General features: G+C 43.7%; 2 protein-coding genes across 4 annotated transcripts; one reads left to right on the top strand and one right to left on the bottom strand.

The window, feature by feature from the left end:
- Window positions 1–3,070: 3,070 nt before the first annotated feature.
- On the bottom strand, window positions 3,071–4,483 carry LOC114795958 (homeobox protein HMX3-like). The gene is made up of 2 exons (XM_028989717.1): window positions 4,115–4,483; window positions 3,071–3,796 (listed from the first exon to the last, which is right to left on the bottom strand). Exons 1-2 carry the CDS (start codon window positions 4,350–4,352, stop codon window positions 3,168–3,170), a joined length of 867 nt encoding a protein of 288 aa, XP_028845550.1. The 5' UTR covers window positions 4,353–4,483; the 3' UTR covers window positions 3,071–3,167.
- A 10,876-nt stretch (window positions 4,484–15,359) lies between these two features.
- On the top strand, window positions 15,360–22,241 carry ikzf5 (IKAROS family zinc finger 5). 3 transcript variants are annotated; one of them, XM_028989543.1, is made up of 4 exons: window positions 15,360–15,394; window positions 17,903–18,050; window positions 18,971–19,144; window positions 20,118–22,241. In XM_028989543.1, exons 2-4 carry the CDS (start codon window positions 17,918–17,920, stop codon window positions 21,062–21,064), a joined length of 1,254 nt encoding a protein of 417 aa, XP_028845376.1. In that variant the 5' UTR covers window positions 15,360–15,394; window positions 17,903–17,917; the 3' UTR covers window positions 21,065–22,241. The 3 variants fall into 3 exon arrangements, with proteins under 3 accessions (XP_028845376.1, XP_028845375.1, XP_028845374.1); XM_028989542.1 differs by lacking the exon at window positions 15,360–15,394 and adding an exon at window positions 17,267–17,612; XM_028989541.1 differs by lacking the exon at window positions 15,360–15,394 and adding an exon at window positions 17,267–17,716.
- Window positions 22,242–22,823: the final 582 nt, after the last annotated feature.

Below are 22,823 nucleotides of genomic sequence, written 5' to 3'. Positions count from 1 at the left end.
CGCGGAGGGTGTGAAGTCAGAACCTCCTGCAGACCCAGGGCAGACCGCGAGAGCACGGTCCTGACCTTAGGCGCAATTCTCCCATGGACCACTGCGGTGGGGGCGATGGTAATAATGATGATGATAATGATGATGAAGTATCAGAACTTTCAGAAGGAGGTCACGCTATATCTCACTATAAATAATTCATGTCAGATCCCGCTGGTGCTTATAATAAGCCGCGTCTTCGTCCATTTTCTCAACGTTTATTAAAATGTTTAAAGATTCCTCATTTTACGGTGTACACGCAGTGGTACGCGGTTACGTTGTTGCCGTGGATCGCGAAAACGTCGTCGTTTTGTTCGTTTCGTGGGCGCCGCGGACGGAACGGGGCCTGCGCCGCCGGCGCTGCGCGTGCACGAGCCGGGCGCGCGCCCCTCGCCGTGGAAAGACGTATGAAGTCGTGCTCCGGCTTTGATCCGGGAATCGAGCCTCGATAAATATTAAACCGCGGGAAGAAAAGAAAGGAGGGACGTGTACACGCGCGCGTATTATGATGTATGGCGTGTCCGAACTTTAAAATAAGGAAATTACCGGAGAAAATGATACCGATAAATTTTCTAAGTATAAACGTTGATTATGTTTCGATTTTCATTCAAGGGTGCGAGGCCGGCCTTTTATATTTTCTCCGGTGATGGTTTGGAGAGGCGGGGTACGGGATGGGGGGGGGGGGGTCCCGAGCCCTGGAGGTGTACAATTTATGTAATCTGCGCCTGGGAAATGAATTGGGTAATTTATTGGAAAACAGAAAGTCAAGAAGATTGGATCAGTACAGGCCGTCCGAGGGCTCCTATCCATCAACTTCCAATTAACAACCTCAACCATTGAGCTTTAATGGCTTTCCAATCTACTGCCCTGATAGACTCATCCATTCCTCGGGGAGAAATTAAGGGGTGTCGGGGGGTGGTGGTGGTGGTGGGGGGGGGGGGATCGACCGCCCCTCGGCGCTCGCGCTGTCATTCCCCGCCGCAACTATATGTCAAATTAAAAACACAATTAAAATTTAAACTGTTCCGATCGCGGGCTGCCGCGCAACCTATGTTTCACTTAATAGGAGGTCGGATGAGAAACGGATGCGCGCGTTCACCCCCCCACCCCCCAACACCCCCACCAAAAAGAGAAAAGAGAAGATTTCCGTTTCCGCGAGACTGCGGTGCGATAAAACACACACACACACACACACACACACACACACACACACACACACACACACACATAACTCATACATATAATCATATATAATCTTACATATATAAAAGAGAAAGCATTAATATTAGATTAATAAAACGTTTCGAAATGGTCAAACACGCAGGTTCCTTTATAAAAAGTGAAATAAAGGCACGACGACACGTGTCAGAGGCAAAGACGACGACACTAATGACAAAATAGTGACAATAGTAAAAACAAAACGTTTTTAAGAGGAATAAAAGTCCGAATGGGGACGGGCAATGCATGCCGGGAGTTAATCTGGACACTGGCACCGAGAGGGTTAAAATGACTTTTTATAAAATGATTTTCACCCACAAGCCCCCCGCTCCTTCGCATAGAGACGTCGCGCGGAATGGGAATTATCGAGTGGTCTTTTTTTTTTTTTTTTTGTCAAGGTCATGAGCGCACCTCGCCACGAGAAGAAAGTAGCCGCGCGAACCACGTCCGTGATCCGCAGCAATATTTTACAGACGCCCGCGGATCGATATTCTCGCCGATCTATTCGTTCTCCAATAACGGGCCGGCGCTGCGGTCAATAGCGGACTTACTCCGATATTACACGCTGTCTGCCGCGCCTTTACACTTTCGCCCACTTACGTTTTTGCATGGTTTTGTGTAGTGCTTATTAAGTTTTGTAGAATATTTTTGTGCAGTGTTCATTATATGAAGCATTTTTATTTGGAAGTCCCGCATAATTTTTTTTATTCCCAACCTGCGAACGTTTGCGATTTATATGCGAAAGTAAAACCTTGGATCTTGAAACTCGAACTGCTGCCTGGCGCTATAACACACACACACACACACACACACACACACACATATATTGAAAACGTGCAGAGGCCGCAAACTCAGGATCTTGAAAGGCCATGTTAATATGGCAGGAATTGCGGATGGGATCTGGTGGGATCTGTCCCTCTTCCGGTTGATTATTTCAGTTTTCCGGCCTGCTGGCTTCGCCGTTGAGGCCTCAAAATACTCCCTCATTACATATTTAATATAAAAAAACTTTTAAAAAACTACTCCTCACAATTGCCTCAGTGTATTTAAGGCAGAACGTTGCCTCTGTCCGTCGTTATATAACTTTACAACAACATATATCGCAACAAGTCAAAACTTCAGTAATGAAAGAATAATTGTTAATTATCAAAATAACCAAATAAAAATGATGAATGGACAACAAAACAACAATATAAAATATTATTTTCTGTTGTGATTGTTTGTTCTCTTAATCTTAATTCCACACAAAGGCCTAATTAATACTAGTGCTGCCTCTAATACAACCAATAATAATAGTAATAACAGTAATAAACATGCTGGCCAGCAGTTTCACGCAGACATAAAGAACCGGAACAAAAACTTCCGTTTATTTCACAACAATATTCAGCAATACAATATGAAAAAAGTTCTCTCTCCCTGCCCTTATTTCGATTAAATATTAAATATACAATTTATACAGCATGTGTTCACAGAAACAATACACGTATTTACAGCAGTTCTGTCGACGCGCCCCGTCGAACACCACATCCAGTTGTATTTTTTTTTCAACGTAGAAATAAATGATGATTGTCCTTGGTGAAACGTATTATAAACTCTACGTTGCTTATTAGTATTATAATTTTTTTTAATTTCATTTTCTCAATATAGGGACACTACAATATTAAATTATAAAATAACCAACGAGGAACCACATTCTAAACCTCCTCCGAGAAGACAGGTAGATGGAAACGACGAGGAAATACTCTCCAATAATAATAATATTAAGAATAATAAATTAGTCTTATATCGATACCCCTATGAAACTTTTTTTTTTCGTTTTTTTTTGTTTTTTTTTTTTTTACAAAAATACATTTCTTTTCTTTTCTTTTTCTTCTTCTTCTTTTTTTTTTTGTTGCACATGTACGAGAAGGACGCTTCACGGATCACACCGGCCTCAGCAGCGGCACGGACGTGACGAGGGGCGGGTGCGAGTAGTAAACCGGGTGCGGGAACGTCAGCAGCGGCTGGCTGACCGGCGCGCTCCCGGCGCCCGCGGCCGCGCCGCTCGCGTCCGACGCCGCGCTCTCGTGGTACAGGATGGGCACGCGCACGATCCGCTGCGCCGCCGCCGCCGCCGCGTGGCTCAGGTTGGCCGCCTCCAGCTCGGCCGCCAGCTGCCGCTTCCACTTGTTCCTGCGGTTCTGGAACCAGATCTTCACCTGCGTCTCGGTCAGGTGCAGCGAGGCGGCCAGGCCGGCGCGCTCCGAGCTGCTCAGGTAGCGCTTGACGTCGAACGTGGACTCCAGCTGGAAGACCTGGCTGCGGGAGAAGACGGTGCGCGTCTTCTTCTTGCGGCAGGGCTTCTTGTCGTCGCGGCCCTTCCAGTCCTCGGCGGGGCCGCCGTCCTTCTTGGCCTCCTCGGCGTCGCTCTCCTCCAGCACGATCTCGTCGGCGCTCTTGTCCTCGTCCTCCTCGTCGTCGTCTTTGGCGTCGGGCTCGGATTTGAGGAGCAGGTCCGGCGAGTCCCGGTCGGTGGCGGAGGCGGGCGACGCGCCTCGGACCTTCTCGGCAGCTGGACAGGACAACAACAGAAGACAAGGCGACATCAAACCTCAGCTCGCAACTTGACAGCAACGATGTAGATTTATATTCTAAAAGGCATTCCCCGCTCTGGTCCAGGAGGCCTATATCTTAACGATCACGTGACTCACGAAACGAAGCAAAAAAGAAGCTAATCGTGTTAAAGAGGAGTACCCCCCCCCCCAAAAAAAAAAAAAAAAAAAAAAAAAAAAAAAACAACAACGGTCTTTTGAATAATAACAAAATCGAAACGATCGAAAACGATTATTTCCAGCTAGCCGCGTGCGCTCGGGATCGGTAAGAGCCTCACCGTGGCCGGCCGCGCCGAGCGTGTACGGGTACCACCAGGCGCGCTCCAGGTAGGCGGGCAGCGCCAGGCGCGGGAAGCTCAGCTCCGCCACCGGGGAGAGGGCGAAGCCGCAGGCGCCGTCCGGGGCCGCCGCCCGGGGTCTGGGTCGCGACGGCTTGCTGTCGCAGTTCAGCAGGTTCTTGATGAAGAACGGGGAGTCCTTGGGCGCGGGGCGCGTTTCGGGGGTCGTCTCGGGCATGGCGAGGGCGCGGGTTCCCACCGTCCGTCCGTCCGGCTGTCTGTCTTCTCCTCTGAGAAGTCGAACGAAACGACCGTTCAAAGCAAAACCGAACGATTACGAACGTTGCATCTCGCCGTTCTGGTTAAAAAAAAAAAGAATATAAAAACGTAAAAAATAAAAAAGTCTCTTCGCTGGGTCAAGAGCGGATCTCTGCGCGCGCGTCGGTCCGGCGCCGGATGCTAATGATGGAATAAAAATGTCATCCAAGTTAAACGCGGAAAAGTACACGGCGATTGGGCACGTACAACGGCAAATGGGATTAAGGAAGAGATGGGAAGGAGAGAGAGAGAGAGAGAGAGAGAGGAGGGGGAGCGAGCGAGAGAGAGAGAGAGATCGTGGGTTCCCCTCCCAGACTCCTTATATAGTCCAATTATACCCGGCAAATGAGGACGGCCCATTAGCACAAAAGGGGTTCGAATCCGAAGCCAGCAAACCTCACACTATCTATCTATCTATCTATCTATCTATCTATCTATCTATCTATCTATCTATCTATCTATATCGTTTTATATATTTTTTTTACATATTCCACGTTATCCGTTTTTTCCTTCTCCACCCACAGGTGTTAACGTGTCACAAACCTCGTGTTTTTTATGGTATGGGGTCACGGTTCATATTAACAAACAACCGATTAACGTACCTTGCTGAATCTCTTTATATGTTTCTATAAATACATTTTCCATGTAATACATTTTGTAAAAAAAAGAAATCACAGTTTTATGTTCCACAGCATCAGGCGAACTTGCGGTACGAAACGGAGGACATTAATAATTGGAAATGATGTTAATTTAATTAGCTCGTGACTGCATGTTTAATGAGGTCAGATAACAGTCAGCTGCTGCCCTCTACGGGCGACGAAGGAAAACTCATTTTTTACCTCATTTTTACCCTGTAACCTCATAACACTTTAAATCCAACAATAATACAAATATTTTAATCACAATCTTTAGTGCAAAGTAAAGGACACGCTACTACTACACTTGCAATAATAATTATATTAATAACCAGAATTATTACATTACTCACTCACCAAATGTTTTCTGCTGTAATTGTTTTGTAGTCCGAATATGAAATGTTTTAATATCGCTGCAGGTTAACGCCATTGAATTTCCAGCATTTGAGCCTGTACGCCATCACTTATGATGACATCACTTATGATGACGAATTACAGCGTGCTTTTTTGTAGATCAGCGAGGTTTAAATCACGTGGTTTCTTTTTCATCTATTTATTTATTTGTTTGTTTGTTTACTGCTGTTACTTTAAATGACTCCCAAAACCAAGACGTCTTTGTCTTTTGTATTGGAGATGACAATCAGCAATTTAGAGAAAAACAAACGTGAGCAATTATTCTGGGGAGAAGCAGTTCTTCAGCGCCACCATGTGTTCGTGTGACAATGACTGTGAGTCAGTGGCGCACAAGCACGGGCTCTCTGTCTCTCTCTCTCTCTCTCTCTCTCTCTCTCTCTCTCTCTCTCTCACTCTATACACACACACACACACATATATTCTTTTTTTCAAGACTAGATTAAATCACATTCATTTTTATATTTAAAAATATCCCAGCAAATTTAAATATTGTTTCGCTGACCGTGGACTTTTTAAAAAAAAATAATACAAACACACACTATTTAAAAATGCAATTTGAAAATTAAGCTGAATTCCTTTTTATTATCACCACAATAAAAATAACATCTTCCCACCATGTATGTGTATTATTATTATTTTTAAATTATTATTCTGTTCTTATTCTGTATTTATCTATTGTTCCGTTATTCTTTTCTCAGCTTAGTGGTCGGGTTAATGATGGTGAAGTGCAGTTAGTGGACACAGCTATAACTCAGATCATGTGCTTTTCATTTTTTATTTATTTTTGTTAATATTTCATCATCATGTTCGCTGTGCTTTAAAATGATACCGCGATACCCTACAATGTTGTGCCTTCTTTGTTACTAGGTGGAGGAAATCTCACACAGAGGCCTTAGCCTTTTTTTTATTATTTATTTCGAAACAAGGCGCTATTGATTATTTCAGTAGGAAAAATGACAAATGGCACCGCAGAATGACACGGTCAGCAGGTTCTATTAAAGAAATGATAGTATTGCTCATGGTTTGTCAAAAAGGTCCAGTTTAGGTACTTTACAGGTTTACATCCATCACCATCTAACGACCGTCATGAAGAGAATAAAAAAAAAAAGACAGAAAAGGCGAGAGAGAGTGAAACGTGTTGGCCGGTTAGAATGACAATGCTTCTAACCCCAAGATGTCATTTCTCTTGTTCAATATAGACAGAGAGAATCTTCCAGAAACACACAAAGACACACAAACATTTCCCACATAAAAATGATCAATAAGCTCTCTGAATGTGTAAAAATTAAGCTGTCCTGCTTTCTGTAGGTGCACTCTGGGGTCTGTATGCATCCTACTTTTCCTTTCTTCTACTTTCTCCTTGGTCTTCGGTCTGGACGACTGTGAAGGTCACGTTGCCGGCCCCGCAGCCACCCACACCCAGTACTTAAGCACGGCATTTAACTTGTAAAGGACTCGCCGTGGCCTCCCGGTGACCTGGACACTTAATTGGAATTGTATGGGTATTGATTGGCCGGGGCGACGTGTGGCTGCTCTGAGTTACAGTGTGATTAGCGAGGCCTCCGCTGAAGGTTTACAGGCCTGCTCAGAAGCTGTGAGCCGAGGAGTTCTAAAGGCCCGTTGAGGGAATGGGACGGAAGGTCCGAGACGTTGTGTGCATGGAGATGTTCTCCTGGTGAAAAAAAACCCCGAGGTTTCTTGCACATTGGTGATAACACAGCAAATAGATGGTGCGTGCTGTGCCAAGCTAAGGGCACCTGTCACAGGCCAACTGCATCCTAGGACAGCCGTGTGGGAATGTGGCCTGCCATCATCCTATCCCAAAATGCACCGTGGCCACACCTCCGGCCGGCCTCGCCGCGCAAGCGCGCCATTTCGGCGGTGTAATGCGGTCCAGGCGACACCGGGTTCTTATCAGTGTCAGTGGTGAGATATAGATATGGACCAGGTTACAAATGGCCCAAATGCGCAGGCGACGCGGCAGCCCATCAATAAAGCAATTTCTGGTGTCATAACAGCGACGCTTTCCCTAAAGCCAACCTTTCAAAAACTTTCCCCTCTGCAAATCGCTGCAGCCCCACCATTAGGGTCCCTGCCTTGTGAATTTAATGGATTCCGTACAAATAATATTCCACCATAATGGAAAAGGTTGAAGTCACCGAAGACAGATGAAGTCATAAACACGTATAATTGAGAATCAAAGACCGATAAATTTTAAACTGCTATCCATTCTCTGTTTTTCAGATGATGATCTATGTCGTGCGGGCGGCTGGAAAATGGAAGGGATTATGGGTGGAAATTATAACAATAAATTTTCTAAACATACACCTTGATTATGCTTCGATTTTTCCGGATGGGGCGGGGACTTGGGGGAAGGGGTGTTGGGTGGGGGGGTGGGGGGGGGGGGGGGTCGCTGAAAGCTTGCTGGCTAAATGGCGCCATAAAATAGGCTCTGCGCTCTTTCGCCCGGGGAGCGCCGGCATGCCTGGAGGTGTCATTTTCTCACTCTAAATGGGGGAAATGAATTGTGTAATTTATTGCAAACTGCAGCACAGTGAGATTAGATCAGCATATCCCATCAAAGGAACAACAATCAATCAGCCTCCAGTTAACAGCTTGAAACACATAAACCAGGGCTCCTAATGGCTTTCCAATTTAACAGATTGATAGACTTATCCTCTCCCTGGGGATGAATTAAGAAAATCTGGTACTTTCACACTTTCTTCTGACAGTGCCTACACCCCCACCCCGCACCCTGTTTCTTTTTCTGTGTGTGTGTGTGTGTGTGTGTGTGTGTGTGTATGTGTGTGTGTGAAGCCCATTCCGTCTCCGCGGGTTTTGAATATATGTAGATGATGCAGGAGTAAAGAGTCCGGGAGAGACCTCAGAGCCGGAGAGCGGGGGGCGAGACGTGGCTGGGCGTTTGTTATTCAGATGAGTGGGGAAGTGTGTCTGATGTGAGGAAGGTTTTCATTTTAATGACCTGATTATCGCGGGTCATTTGGAACTGTGAAATGAGGCGGCCATTCAAGCCCCACTTAAACACATATAAATGTGACCCTGACGGCCTACTCTACTGAGTGTGTGTGTGGGGGGGGGAGGAGGAGCAAAATCCTTTATTTCGATTAAAGGAGTTAACGGGATCCGAGGGAGAAAGAAAGGAAAAGGGAAGGAACAGGTGCTTTCTTGGGGCATTTGGAGGAGTTAAGGTGCCGAACACATTCATGACCCCCCCCCCCTTAAATGAAATTTTGTCCTAAAAATTTGTCAGATTTGAATCTGAGGCAGAGTTACTGACTTTTAACGTTCTCCTCTGGGTGTCACCTGAGCTAATTTCACCCGTCTGTATTGTTGGATAATTAAGGAGAACTTGAGGAGAATGGGAAAGTGTTATTTTAGACCACTGCGGGGGGGGGGGGGGGGGGGGGGGGGCTGGGTTTACAAAGTGATTACATTTCTTCATTTTTTTAGAACCGTTCACATATACATACTGTTCCATCATGTAAACACCTATTAGGCCACCTCTGTTGAAACAACACAGCCAGACATAAAGTCTTTCTGTGGCTTTATGCAAAATGTATATAAGAAAAAATACAAATAAAGAAAAGTGCGGAGGTTAAACTGACATAAATTAGAAAACAAATCCTTCCGTGCTACTTGACTGCACTGTACTCTGCCTAATTATTTAACAGGGTAGGCTAATTACCAAGAACTGCACTGCAGCTCAGATGCTTTTACAGTTACAGGTGAAGAAGCTGTTCCAACATTCCAAAAAAATCGATCAATTGCTTACAAGAGGGCCGGCAATTTCATAAGAGGTGCTGCGTTACCCCAGCCCATGAATAAATCTTGCCATGATACACTGAGCAGATACTGTATCTCTGTCGGGTTTGTAGTCAAAAAAAAAAAAAAAAAAACCCGCCCGTCTCCTTTCTCTCCCCCGTAAAGAGAGTCATTACATTTCTCAGATCAGCTGCTCCAATCTTCATTCAGGTGGAGTTAAAGACCTCTCCTGTAGCTGAAGCTGTCAGGCTCCTTAGATCGGAGGAAACCCGAGCGGAAGCGCCAACCTTAGAGGCAGCTGCTCGCTATCTCTCGCCCGCCCAGGTTCTGTTACACTCAACCTCGCCGCATGAATGGCCCGCGTCGGACAGGCCTGTTTATCACAGGGCCTGTGATTCCCGGTCCTCCGGGGCTTGTGTGATTATTTTCTTGTGCAGAGTATCAATCAGTTGCCTTTTGCGTAAATGACATTCACACTTCTATATGCAGCTGTATAGAGGCCTTTACAACTCGGGGATTGACACAAATTGAGTTATTAAAGAATTTCAGGCCTGTATAGTTTGAACAAATAGCAACACACCACAATGTCAATAAGTTATGTTGTGCTACTCATGATGCAGATTCCAACAGGATTTAGGCAGGGGTCGGCCTGGTTACCACAAAAGAGAAGAGAAAAAAATTACATGTAAAATGAAGATAACAATGCATATATTAATTTTAGTTGTATGCTATGTATATATATATAAACAACTAGGCTATTGTGTTGCTGGTGAATTTTTACTTATGCAAAGAAAATAGTTTGCGAAGATTGCTTGTGTGTGGATGGGTGTGTGTCAGTAGGTGAGCGCTGCCTGAACGCTAACTCTAGACAGCTTACTTATCAACTTAAAGTCAACATATACACATATAATAAACACTGTTTCGAAATGCTGCTCTAAACTATGGCGGTCTAATATACGCATATACGGAGCTGTGGGTTGCCGACCGCTGGGTTAAGGGATTCAGATCTTAGATTAAGTCTGTAAAAGTCATGAAATGTCTCCAATACATCGAAACCTTTGAAATTCTCCTCACAACCCATGGGCCTCAGAGATCTCAGTCGTTGGAAGTGAGAGCTTGAGGCAATCAGCAAATGAAAAAGCTGCCATTTTTAAAACAGTCGTAAATAACAGCTCTGACCTGGGTGGACCAGATCTCCCCTGCATACAAATCCAGGCCTCCTCTTCTGTCTGAACAGAGAGGGTAGATAAGACCAAATCAGGAGTTTGTTGTACTTTATTCTGCTAAAAGAAATGTGATCAATGCGTTGATCATAAAAATAATGATCATTGCCATTTTTCACAAAGAAATAAATGTGTATAATCTTTTTCATATTTTTCAGTTCCACTATTTATTGCTCTGAACAAGTACAGATAGATAATTAGTATATTAACCAAACTGAATGCTCTATAAGACTAAATTCAAATACATTTTGCTGCAGAGTTAAATTGAACTAGGAAGACTGAGGGCGGGTGTGTAGTTGTTGAGGGTGTAGAGGTTGAGGGAGTGGTTGTGACCCAGGCATGGTCCTGGTTTAGAATCCATATGGCCTGAGGGAAGAAAGCTCTTCCTCATTCTCCCCATGGTGGCGTCAAGGGAGCAAAATTGCTTCTGTGACCTCAACAGGGAGAAGAGCTCATTGTTGGGATGGCTGAGGTGCTTCATCATCTTCCTGGCTTTGGAGTGGCACCGCTTGTTGTAGACAGATTGAAGGTCAGGGAGCTTGATGCTGATGACATCACTCATTGGAGAGACTGGCTGTCCAGTTTGGAGCTGTTCCCAAATCATTTGGAAGTATTTCCCATCAAGAAGTTGTTGGAGAAAAGGTTCATCAGCACCCATGGTGTTAGCCAGATGTCTTTGAAGCATCTCAGATGGAACAGATGCTGGTCAGCCTACTTCATGTGATGCTGATGTGGCAGGACCACAGCAGGTCTTGCATCATGTGAACGCCCAGGTACTGGAAATTGTCCACTCTGTCCACTGGGGACCTGTTGGTTTTAGCCACTTAATGGCTGAATGGTTTTTGGTATAAGGAATCACCACTGGATTCACCTGCCTGATTGTTAATGTTGTCAGGTAGCTTGGTGTACAAGGCCAACAGATTTTATATGGCCCCCTTGTGGTCTCCAGAAGCTATTTCTTCAGTCCGCATTATGCTAAGGGCTAATTGAATGAAAAGCAAATTTACCATTTTATAGGTTTAAGTTAATGTCCAGAAATTTGAATACATCAGTATATTGATAAAATAATGAATCAAATGAATAATCAATGTATTTCTACTTCAAGACACCCTGGTCCTGTTTCTTACCCCTATTTCCTACCAGATTAGCCCATTTACCATCACCTTATAAAGTGAATACTGGCTTGGAAGGACCCGGCAGGCAGCTACAGACAGAAAGAGATTCTGAACCTGGGGTATGAAAAATCAAACAGACACATAAACAAGGAAATCAAAAAGGTGCAGGCTGTTTCCAGGAGGCCCTGGAGGGATGTTTAAAGCCACACGGCCTCACTCTCCTCACACCTCTCTCTCTTTCGCCGGGGATCTGTTGAGCGCACAGCCTGAACGAAGCATTGATTATTCGTAAAAACATGAGTGCAAATCAAATCAGTAGTCCTCAGAAATAGATAAGTGGTCCCTTATCCACCCACACGAGGATTGAGACAATCATTAACCAATTGATTTTGTGCCGAGGACATTAGTTTCCTTCTTTCTGTTTTTTTTTCCCCCCTTCTTTTTAGTGCCTTTGCTGAGACTTTCACTGTATTGTTGCTCCCGCATGGCCCTCTCTCTCCGGTTCCCTCTCCGCTGTAAAAGAATTTATTCCCAGGCTCCAGATGAAACCTTTCCCTCAGCCCCTTATATATTTTGCTTTCTATTTCACTTTAATAGCGAGGAAATTGGTTACATATTCTTTTACAGCCTCCCAACACCATTACGGCCCTGTTGTCATTCGGTTATTTATGGAAAACCATTTCATGCTTACTTACATTCACCGCTTACTTCTCCCATGCGGCCTGCAGCACATTCGGCCTATTTCAGAAAGCCTTAAAGCCAATTCTTTACAAGTCTGCGCGTCAGCCCTCGCAACCCACACAGGCTTGAAATTCGGGTGGAAGACAGAGTCGGGCTGGGCCGAGCACGGGAGTGAGGGTGCGTGTACGGAACGTGTGCACGTGTGAGGAAGGCAGAGCGAGAAATTAGCAATAAAGCTGATGGATACCTCATGACAACACGTGCTGTGCAGCATGGCATGGTTGAATCATATGAAAGCAAGACAGAAAATAGAAATAAAATTCTATAAAATAGAATCAGAGCTTCTTTATTTTTTTATGTTTTAAGCTTTAACTGTTTTTAAGCTACATGAATATTGTTAAAGTGTAGGAGCTTAGAAATCAACATTAAGACATTAAGATCCATGCACCTTTTGCCAGTGGAGGACGCTGGGTCAGGCTGTCTGGCTCCCGCTGTCATACTTGTAAACGAGTGTAAGTAATGACCCTACTCAGTGTGGTTTGATGGGGGTAAAAAGCTTTAAATTTCCTACTCAGCTGTGTGACCAAAAGGAAGGTCCAGCTGGACATGGCTGAGGGATCAATAAAGAGGCTGGAGGTCAAAGTTCAGTCATCCTTTTCATTATGGCCTCAGCTGCTCGCATCATCTCCGGTGCAATGAGGCCTGCAGATTTGAAAAAAAGTATATATTACAAAATAAAATGTTTCAGACCAAACTGAATTAGATACACATATTTTAAATACATAAATCAACGTTTATTTTATTGTGTACTTCAGTCATATATTAATGTACGTTTGTTAAAAAATGTCCACTGGCATATTGTATAAATGTTGTTCTAATCATAATGACTTATTAGTTTTGGCCTCTCATTTGAGCCTTTAAGACCGACAAAACATTGTTTTCCGTCATGAATGTTGCTTTCCCTGTAATCCATCCATTCATCTCTACATCCACATTTGCAATTTAGTGTTGTGTTGGGCTGAATCCCATCCCAGCAAGATCTCACATGTACGCCAAGGCTGCATTGTTAAATGAATGAAAGATCAGTTGATGCCCAGTACAAAGCAGTTGTCATGGTTTCCAAACATGATGTCCATATTACTGGAAATTGTTTTTTTTGTTATGTTGCTATCACAAAATCACAAGAATTACCCTAAATAATCCCTGAAGATGGCTAAAGAAACAAAAATCTCAACTGAGGGATCGTGGGACGGTGGGTCTCTGCTACCTGGGCTTGGTACCCTGTACCGAGGCTGAGTGTTTTAAAGATGTGACAGAGGATGCTCTAAATTATCCCACTTTAGACACCGCTATCCATTCCGAAGCTCTCCGCGGCCCTTCACAGTGAGGCAACCGTGCGCTTCGAGATATCATTCAAGTCGATGAACTACGGCCGGCCGACTGACGAGCGGGAAAAAAATGCCCCCACTTTTCAGGCTGTACAAATGGCGTTTGGCCACAATAACTCATGAACGGACACTTCATTTCACGTCGAGAGCGACCGAACCCAGTCATAAGCTATTATACCATCTTCTTTATTAGTGGCCTGTAGTTTTGGTGTTAGGCCCCTCAGATAAATACAGCTAAAATGCCACTTCACTCAGAAATATTGGCCCATTCCTTTCCCGGCTGACTGAGCCCAGATGGCAACCTGTTCCATGCGTTATAAACCTTTTTTCATGTGCGTGTATGTGTGTGTGTATGTGTGTGTGTGTGTGCGTGTGTGTTTCAGTCACATGATATTGTCGCCAGGTATAAATCAATCATACAAACCCATCACCTATGAGCCGGCAAAAGTGATCAGTTGCATTTCGCCAAAGGATATATATATAAATTCTGATTACCCCTTTATTGGCTCCAATGACTTGGCATGCAGATGAAAAGGTGTAATGGCGCAATTTCTGTCAACCATGCTGCATTTGATCTATTTTGGTCTGGGGAAAATTTCTTTGAAATCTTTTCACCTGTGACATCTGGAGCTCCTCACCCCCGTCAACCAGTGCACTGCTAAGGTGACAATAGCTGCATTCAGACCTCATACAGTAACAGTGGTTTTATTGTGCTTCGCATCATAAAGCCACGTCGTCTGTGGGACGTGCCCGACACTTTTATTAAACACGATTCAGGCGGTGTGTGGGTTAGCGGCTGTCTAGATAAATCCTCATGAATAGTGAATCTGTCTGTCTTATGATATTTGTCATCACATTTTGAAGACAGAAACAATGCACAATGACCCAATCATTTGGCCTATATATATCAAATATGGACTTTTTTTATCCTGTATCATGCCATATTGTGGATGTTATTTTTAAAATGATTAAAAGAGGTGAATCTGAATCCAGAGCAGAAAGAGTCTCTGGGGAGGTAGATCAAGAAAAAAATGCCTTTGTGCTTTATCACACCTAATCTGTTCTTTGTGCAAATGTAGCTTGGCCCAAACCCTTGGCAATCGAGGACCACATTGCAGCTTTGTGAAAATCCACTTGTTCCCCAGGCATAATTAGAGATCTCATAGCCACGTAAAAAAAGGGAAGGAATAAGGGGTGGGGCAGGAGGGAGGGTGGCCTTGTTTGCCCATTTAAAGTGTGATTCGGATAATGGCGTCTCATCGAAGGTAGCAATTACATTCATTACGCAGGAGGCTCAGCTCTGCAGTGAGGAAAATTAAGTGGTGAAAGAATGAAAAGCTTAAAATGTACTTCCTTTATCCCATACAGTCTCCTCCCTTTTTTTCCATAGGCCCCGTGCGGAGCAAAGAATGGACAAGGGGGGGTCTGAAAACATGAATAGCCACGGGGGGTGGGGGGGTAAATCCTCCACTTTTTCTCCTCTCATGATGTGCCGTTGTGCAGCAACAAGGGCCAGCTTGTGTTGCTATAGCTGCATTTTTCAAGAGGGACCATGGAGCCTTTTCATTTGGGGTTAACGTCATTTAAATCAGGTCAGCATATGACGAGGGGGGTGGGGGGGTTCTCTAAATTAATAACCCATTTATTTTCAGGAAATGAAATTAATTGTTTTGTGCTTTATTACAGCACAGACAACACGTTTATCAAGCGCTTCAGTGGACATGTGAGTTCTTTCTTTCCAAGCCCTTTAAATGTGTGTTAGGGCAAGTGGTTGACTCGGCAAGTCCCCCACCCCCAGGAGCAGGTGTGATATAAGACACAGACTCGACACAGAACTAAATTAATTAAGCTAGAGTACTAGAAATCTATTACATTTGATGGTAATACAACCTGAGAGAACAAAAATTATACTAGAACTGGTATTCCATCTTGGATAAAATGGATGAAAATAGGTTTTTAGTTACATTTCATGTCACATGATGTTAATTAGTAAAATATCCATTACAGTGTTTTTACAACAGTGGAAACGAGTCTGATTTAACACACGGAACAGACAGAACTTTATTTTGTTCATTGATTTCTGGTTATCACTCAAATATACTAAAGTGTGGTCCTAAAGGAAGTAATGATTCTTTTCCATCCGACAAATTATCGTCAGCTCCTTGTGAATTATTTAAAAGGAAATGGGCACACTGGAAACCTGAGAATAATTAAGTTGCAATAAAATAACATTAGTGCGACAGGCCATTAGAAAGGTGCTGTAATTGACTGCTGCAGGGGTCGTAGTTCAACTCTACAAGGTTGCCTGTCACATCTGCTGTGGAGCTCTGCCCACGTGGCCTGCTACTGTATCTGGCTCACGGTGCCTTTACCTCTTAGCATTCAATACTACCACTGTCCAATTAACCGTATGGTCGTGTACATATATAGCTCAGTGCATAGTAGTGTCAACGGGATCACATAACATGCAATGGAAATGAACTGTCACAACCAGTTCAAAATAAAATGTGGAGATTTTATATATACTGCTTAGTATTGGACAATTGCCAGTAGTATGAGTATAGATAGATAGATAGATAGATAGATAGATAGATAGATAGATAGATAGATAGATAGATAGATAGATAGATAGATAGATAGATAGATAGATAGATAGATAGATAGATAGATAGATAGATAGATAGATAGATCTATACCTGTTGAAATTGCATTGGCACAGAATAGCAAGAGAATAGATGTTCTCAGGCGCCACCCAGTGGTTATTCGTCCCGCTGCACATTGTATGCGACCACAGTTACTGTTACACAGGACTATGTAGTATACATAACATTATGCATTTGAATAAAAAAAAAAATGCAAACATACTATTGTAAAAACATGCATTATCTGATGTACTATAATCACCAAAGGGAAAACACTTGTGATGTAAATGTAAATGGCATAAATCGTTAGAGGACGTTAAAAAAAACTCTTTTAAATGCACTCTCTTGATGACACACTGATACTTGCTACAGCTTCAGGATGTCATTACACTGTATTCACACTGCTCTCACTCAAACTGGCCATTTGTCACACTCACATCAGCCATTCATCACCACCATTGACACAAATAGAGCAACAAGATCCTTGTTAACTTTGCTGCTTTTAAATTATTAAGCATGGTGTTACTTAAACATGAATTAGTCAACAGCTTCTTAATGCAAAGGAACTGCTTACGTTCGTTGTAGAAAACACACAATACTTGTGCATGATTATAACAAAACAATCTACATAGAATTTACATATAGATTTTACTTTTACTTTTGTAGATCATGACAAAAAGACGTTGATAAAAAAAAGCTGTCTGTCTAATTGAATCTGTCAATTAAATGTATAATATCCAGTCCCACGTTGACTTTACATTGATCATACGTGCAATTCGTAATAAAACAAAACAACTTCACAATGAACAAATGAACACGTATGGCTGCACCTAGTAGCATAAAACAACAACCGTAATAAAAAAGTATAATAATAACAACCAAAAAAAAAAAAAAAACATTTCATTAAAGGGGAACCGGGGTAGGTGGGTGTCGTTTACCCGCCGGAAGAATTTCCGCGACGCGCCGGTGACCTTTCACCCCAAACTGAAGTCTCTTTTGTTTTGCTTTATCTCGCTACGCGTTCGTACGCCGCGACCGCGCGTCAGATCGGCGAAGACGCCTTTATCGGGTCCGTTTTCGATATAATACAACTCGCTCGCTTGTCCGGTGACTGCGGGTGCGTTTGTGTTTTGATTTCGTACATGAGATGTCGAGTGGAAAATGTTGCCTCTCGTCCGTCTGAGGTTCCCGACGTTGTCGATTCGCCGTCAGATCGGACCGCGGCGTCTCGCCTGATCGGCCAGAACTACGAGGCCCGGACGTCCGCTCGCTGCGCCGCCGCCGGTTCACCGCGTTCAGGTGCCTGCTTTTGGATTTTTAACGCCATTGTTGTTCTGGCGAGAGTGTGTTTCCAGCCGGCCAACGCGGTATCGTAGCAACAGATGCCTGCTGGCGGAGCTCAGGTGAATTTTCCAGCAGCGAAAAATGCTGACGAGCAGGTTCACGCGTGGCGTCGAAAAGCGGAGTGAAAAATCACACGCTGTCCAATGCTGCCCTATAAATGTGGAGTTTTGATTGTTATCGTGATGCCAAGTCCGATGTTTCGTGTGATTGTGTATTTACCTTTGCCCTTGTGCTGTTTATTTTAGGCACCACACCTTCAGATGGGTGAAGAGAAGCCAGAGACGTTAGACTTTGTCAAGGACTTTCAGGAGTACCTGAGCCAGCAGACACAACATGTCAACATGATATCGGGCTCGGTCAGTGGGGTCAAAGATGCAGACGAGCTATCAGGAGGTAAAGCGTCTCTTCAGCACTAAAGCATTGTCGAAATCTATTTGCATTGTCGAATTAATTGGACGTCCCGGTAGCAATGTGTGTGTTTTTTTTTTTTGGTTTGATTTACATCATACAACAAATGTCAGTGTATTAATGTCAAGGTACAGTACGAACCAAAAGTTTGGACACACCTTCTCATTCAATGTGTTTTCTACCATTTTCATTGGTAGAGTCTCACTGAAGGCATCAAATCTATGAATGAACACACGTGGAGTTATGTACTTAACAAAAAAACAAAACAAAACATGATTTCTTCAAAATAGCCGCCCTTTGCTCTGATTACTGCTTTGCACACTCTTGGCATTCTCTCGATGAGCTTCAAGAGGTCGTCACCTGAAATACTTTTCCAACAGTCTTGAAGGAGTTCCCAGAGGTGTTTAGTACTTGTTGGCCCCTTTGCCTTCACTCTGCGGTCCAGCTCACCCCCAAACCATCTCGATTGGGTTCAGGTCCGGTGACTGTGGAGTCCAGGTCTCCACTTTTTGTTAAGTACATAACTCCACGTGTGTTCATTCATAGTTTTGATGCCTTCAGTGAGAATCTACCAATGTAAATGGTCATGAAAATAAAGAAAACACATTGAATGAGAAGGTGTGTCCCAACCTTTGGCCTGTACTGTATATTGCAGGGAGCATACAACGTTTAAGGTGACTGTTTACTGTAATAAAAGGTACAGCTCCACCCATTTAACAATACCTTGATCTTTTCCTAAATTGCATTGAACCAGTTATGACCACAGGTCTTGGCTAAATTAATATAAATATTGGTGATGTGGCATCTTTGTCTGACCTGCAATTAATCACATTGAAAAAGTGTTACTCTTACATATGACTTTTTAAAGATTCTTTGTTTTAATTAATAATGACCCTTTCCTTTAGATATTGGTCAGAATGGCCTGGATCATCCCCCAGTTGACGTACACCTGGATGAAAGCTCAAGTATATTGGTGGATGGCTTTGAAAGGACTTACGATGGAAAACTGAAGTGTCGCTATTGCAATTATGCTACCAGGGGTACAGCACGTCTGATTGAACACATCCGCATTCACACAGGTAAATGCACAAGCTTCCACGTCTAGTGTAACATGCAGACTCATCAGTTAACGTGTTGCGTCCACTGGGTGTTTGTCTTTGCAAGAATCTCATGGTACGATACGTATCATGATACACTGATCACAATACGACTATATCATGATATATTGTAATCATATATCATGATATATGCTGTAATCTGTCTGTCATAGTCAGAGTTTTAAAGTACCCAGCTATACAGCGGCATATACAGGAGTGGAGGTTGAAAATACTCGACAGCACCACCCGGTGGACTAAATGTGTATACAAAAATATCGATAAAGTAAAGTGATGGTCACTTGTGATAAACAGCAGCACAGCACGATATCACGATATATTGCTTTATCAATATTTTCTAACATCCCTAGTGTCCACCATACAGGTATACAATGATGTTTCTGCATACTGAGGTGGGCTCCCAGGCGTTGCTGATAAACTTGATATGGTAGTGGCTGCATTTTGTTTTCATAGTAACCATTAACCACTGCTTAAGCCACTGAATCCTAGTCAGCATACAATCACTATACCCTCACACACTCACAACTAAGTCCAATATAAATTCTCCAATCCTGCTAGTATGCATTCCCTTGGGTGGCGGGAATGAAACTGAGAACCCTGAGGAGACCCCTGGCAACAGATTTAAATTCACATCCTTGGAGATGCGAGGCCACACCACTAAATGCATTGTGTTTCAAAGCATTTTATTGAATGAATAACTCTTTTGAACAGTTTAGAATTGTTAACTGTTAATGAACACCTCTACAGTGTAGCCTGAGCGTCTTCCAGCACCTGTGATGTGGACAAAAAATGCCTAAAGTTGGTTTCCTTCCAAACTTACTATTAGTCTATTTACCTTTCATGAAGGTCATTTTGTACATGGTTGTGGGTTTGAAATCATTGTACTGTGATCTAATTACCAAACCCCATTTTCTTTGGAAATGTTCTATTTTTTTAGGGGAGAAACCCCACCGCTGCCACTTGTGTCCTTTTGCCTCCGCCTATGAGCGCCACCTGGAGGCTCATATGCGCTCCCACACAGGCGAGAAGCCATACAAGTGTGAGCTCTGTTCGTTCCGCTGCAGCGACCGAAGCAACCTGTCCCACCACCGCCGACGCCGCCACAAGCTGCTGCCCATGAAGGGTGCGCGATCCTCCCTGTCCCACCGCAAAATGCTGAGCGTTCTGCAGAAGCGAGGCACCTCCCTGGGCTACGGCCGTCGTTTGCTCATCAACTTCAGCCCCCCTTCCATGGTCCTGCCCAAGTCCGGCACGGAACAGCAGCACTTGGAAGACTTTGGGCACGAGCTCCCTTCCCACTCTCATCTGCACCAGCATGCCTACGAAAGCCTCGAAAAGGACCAGCAGGTCAGTGACGGAGGCCTGTCCAGGGATGCCCACGATTTATCTATGGACAATCCCCTCAACCAGCTCTCGACTCTGGCCGGCCAGCTAGCGAGCCTGCCCCCTGATGCCCAGGGTCCTCCCGTGTCCCCTGGAGCCGAGTCCCTGCCCGATGAGAAGCCTTCGTTCCTCGTCCAGCAGCCAGCAGCAGCTCCAGCTGCTGTTTCTGCCGCCGTGGCTCAGGCCTCCTCTCCCATCACCCCGGAGCCTCGTCCTGCGGCTCACAGCAGCTGTAGCCCCGGGGTGGGTCCCAGCAGTGAGAGAACCAGCACACCTAGTGGCACTAACAGCCAGCCCGGCACACCCACGCCAGCCCAGGACCCCCAGTTACTGCACCATTGCCCCCACTGTCACATATACTTCCCTGACAATATCCTCTACACCATCCACATGGGCTGCCATGGCTTTGAAAACCCCTTCCAGTGTAACATCTGCGGCCACCGCTGCAGGAATCGCTACGACTTTGCGTGTCACTTTGCCAGAGGTCAGCATAAGCAGTGACTGAGAGGTCAGCCGGTCAGGACACGACGTGATTGAGGGGTGCGGCTCACTCGTGCACCATAGATGTTGTGTCTGGAACAGTTTTGAAGTGGAGTTTTTGTGTACATCTGCCTTGTAAATCTGTTGTACTTTTTCATCATTTCTAAATAATTTTATCAAATCTAACTGATATAGCTGTTATTTATTACCTATTTTTTATGTAGATTTGTACGTATACCTTTTTTTACATTTTAGACTGACAGGTACAGGAAACCGCATTTCCTAACATATTGCTATAATTATTCTTTATATACTAATAACCCATATTGTACAGTTTTTCTTTCAGCCTCACAGTTGAGGAGTTTTTAATCATAGGGGTTGGAATCACAGAGGATGACATGATAAAATATCAATGATCAAAATTGACCAACAATTTTCTGGACCAACAAAGGAAAGGTTTATAAGTGCTTGTCCCTCTCTGCAGCTTCACACACATTGTTACCGGACTGGTAACGTATCACCACAGGAAGCATCCGTGTGTTCTGACACTTTCAGTAGCCTGTTAACTAGTGAAAGCAGCAAGGTGCAATTGCACTACAGTGCCTCCAGGGATTCATTCATTCACACATCTTTCAAGTTATTGTGAGATTGGGCTCGTCAAATCTGGTCCTCGAAACCAAATCCTGGCCTGGCTCTCAGGTCTCTTAGGGTAGACGTTTAACAAATACTGATTGGACAGGTTCTGTACCTGATTAAAGAGTATTTGAAATTCTGAGAACCATGATTGGAAGAGCCATGCCAATAGGAATAGAAAGTTCTGTAAAAACATTTGCCTGTAAAAATATAGGACATTAAGGGATTGTATTGTCACATATTGTTAATGTTCTGGTTCACTTGTAGGATGTGGTGTGATCAGACGTGCTATGTTTTCCTTAGAAATGATCTTAAGACAGTAGCCCACGCCATAACGTCTTCACAGTATAAAGTCTATGCCTCAGTCTGTCTTGCACTCAGTTTCTGTCTTCTTTCTCTCAGCACAGGTTTGCCAAGTATTACCACAGTTGCCATGATGTAAATGTCATTCTAATGTTTTGTGGTGCTATAAAGCCGTGATGTGCAGTTACATTTCTAACACTGTCAAATGAGTATTGTGTTGTCTATTACTAAATGATATTAATAAATTATGAGTGGCCTCTCATTCAGGCATAATTGATTCATTGTTGACCAGTCCCCGAAAGCATCAGTAGATCAGTATGTATTCTACTTGAGGTGAACCAAATGAATCTTATAAATTCAATTTCTAAATATAAATTTCTTCCACTTTGAAAAATAAAGACTTTGACATTATCCAATTTTCTTTTTGAAAATAGCCTTATACTTACCCAGCATTACAGGCCATTCAAGAATTACATAAAGAATATCTTTGACCCACAGACTCTGCAGTCTTTTGCACCAATCTGTATTTATGTAATGCCTTTGATACGTTGATGCATGTGGATGTGCATGTTGAAAATGAAAATGCATTATCCAGGATAACTCCAATTATATCTCAATGGTCAAATGCTGACATGAGAATGATGGTTGCACTGCAGATCATTTTTAATCATTGTGTTGAAGCAACAACATTATGAGAACCTATTGCATACCGAGTAGCGTATGTAAGAGTTACATTCGGCAGGAAGCGGCTGATTGGGCTTCTGTTTGATTCTAGAGTATGTCTGGTTGAGACTTATGTTTCTATTTCTTCAAGCTCTTTTTTGTATTTTTCTTCAAGCTCCTT

This window comes from Denticeps clupeoides, chromosome 8 (assembly GCF_900700375.1).
Source record: "Denticeps clupeoides chromosome 8, fDenClu1.1, whole genome shotgun sequence".
Taxonomy (NCBI): domain Eukaryota; kingdom Metazoa; phylum Chordata; class Actinopteri; order Clupeiformes; family Denticipitidae; genus Denticeps; species Denticeps clupeoides.
The sequence above is the reverse complement of the archived record's forward strand: the minus strand, read 5'-3'. Positions and strand labels throughout refer to the sequence as shown.

Bases quoted from the DNA above. Each gene is read 5' to 3' on its own strand.
- ikzf5 (XM_028989541.1), top strand. From the start codon at position 17,696: ATGCCTGCTGGCGGAGCTCAG. The intron at 17,717-17,902 runs GTGAATTTTCCA...TGTTTATTTTAG, and splicing joins TGCCTGCTGGCGGAGCTCAG to GCACCACACCTTCAGATGGG. The intron at 19,145-20,117 runs GTAAATGCACAA...CTATTTTTTTAG, and splicing joins ACACATCCGCATTCACACAG to GGGAGAAACCCCACCGCTGC.
- LOC114795958 (XM_028989717.1), bottom strand. From the start codon at position 4,352: ATGCCCGAGACGACCCCCGAAACGCGCCCCGCGCCCAAGGACTCCCCG. The intron at 3,797-4,114 runs GTGAGGCTCTTA...TGTCCTGTCCAG, and splicing joins GCTCGGCGCGGCCGGCCACG to CTGCCGAGAAGGTCCGAGGC.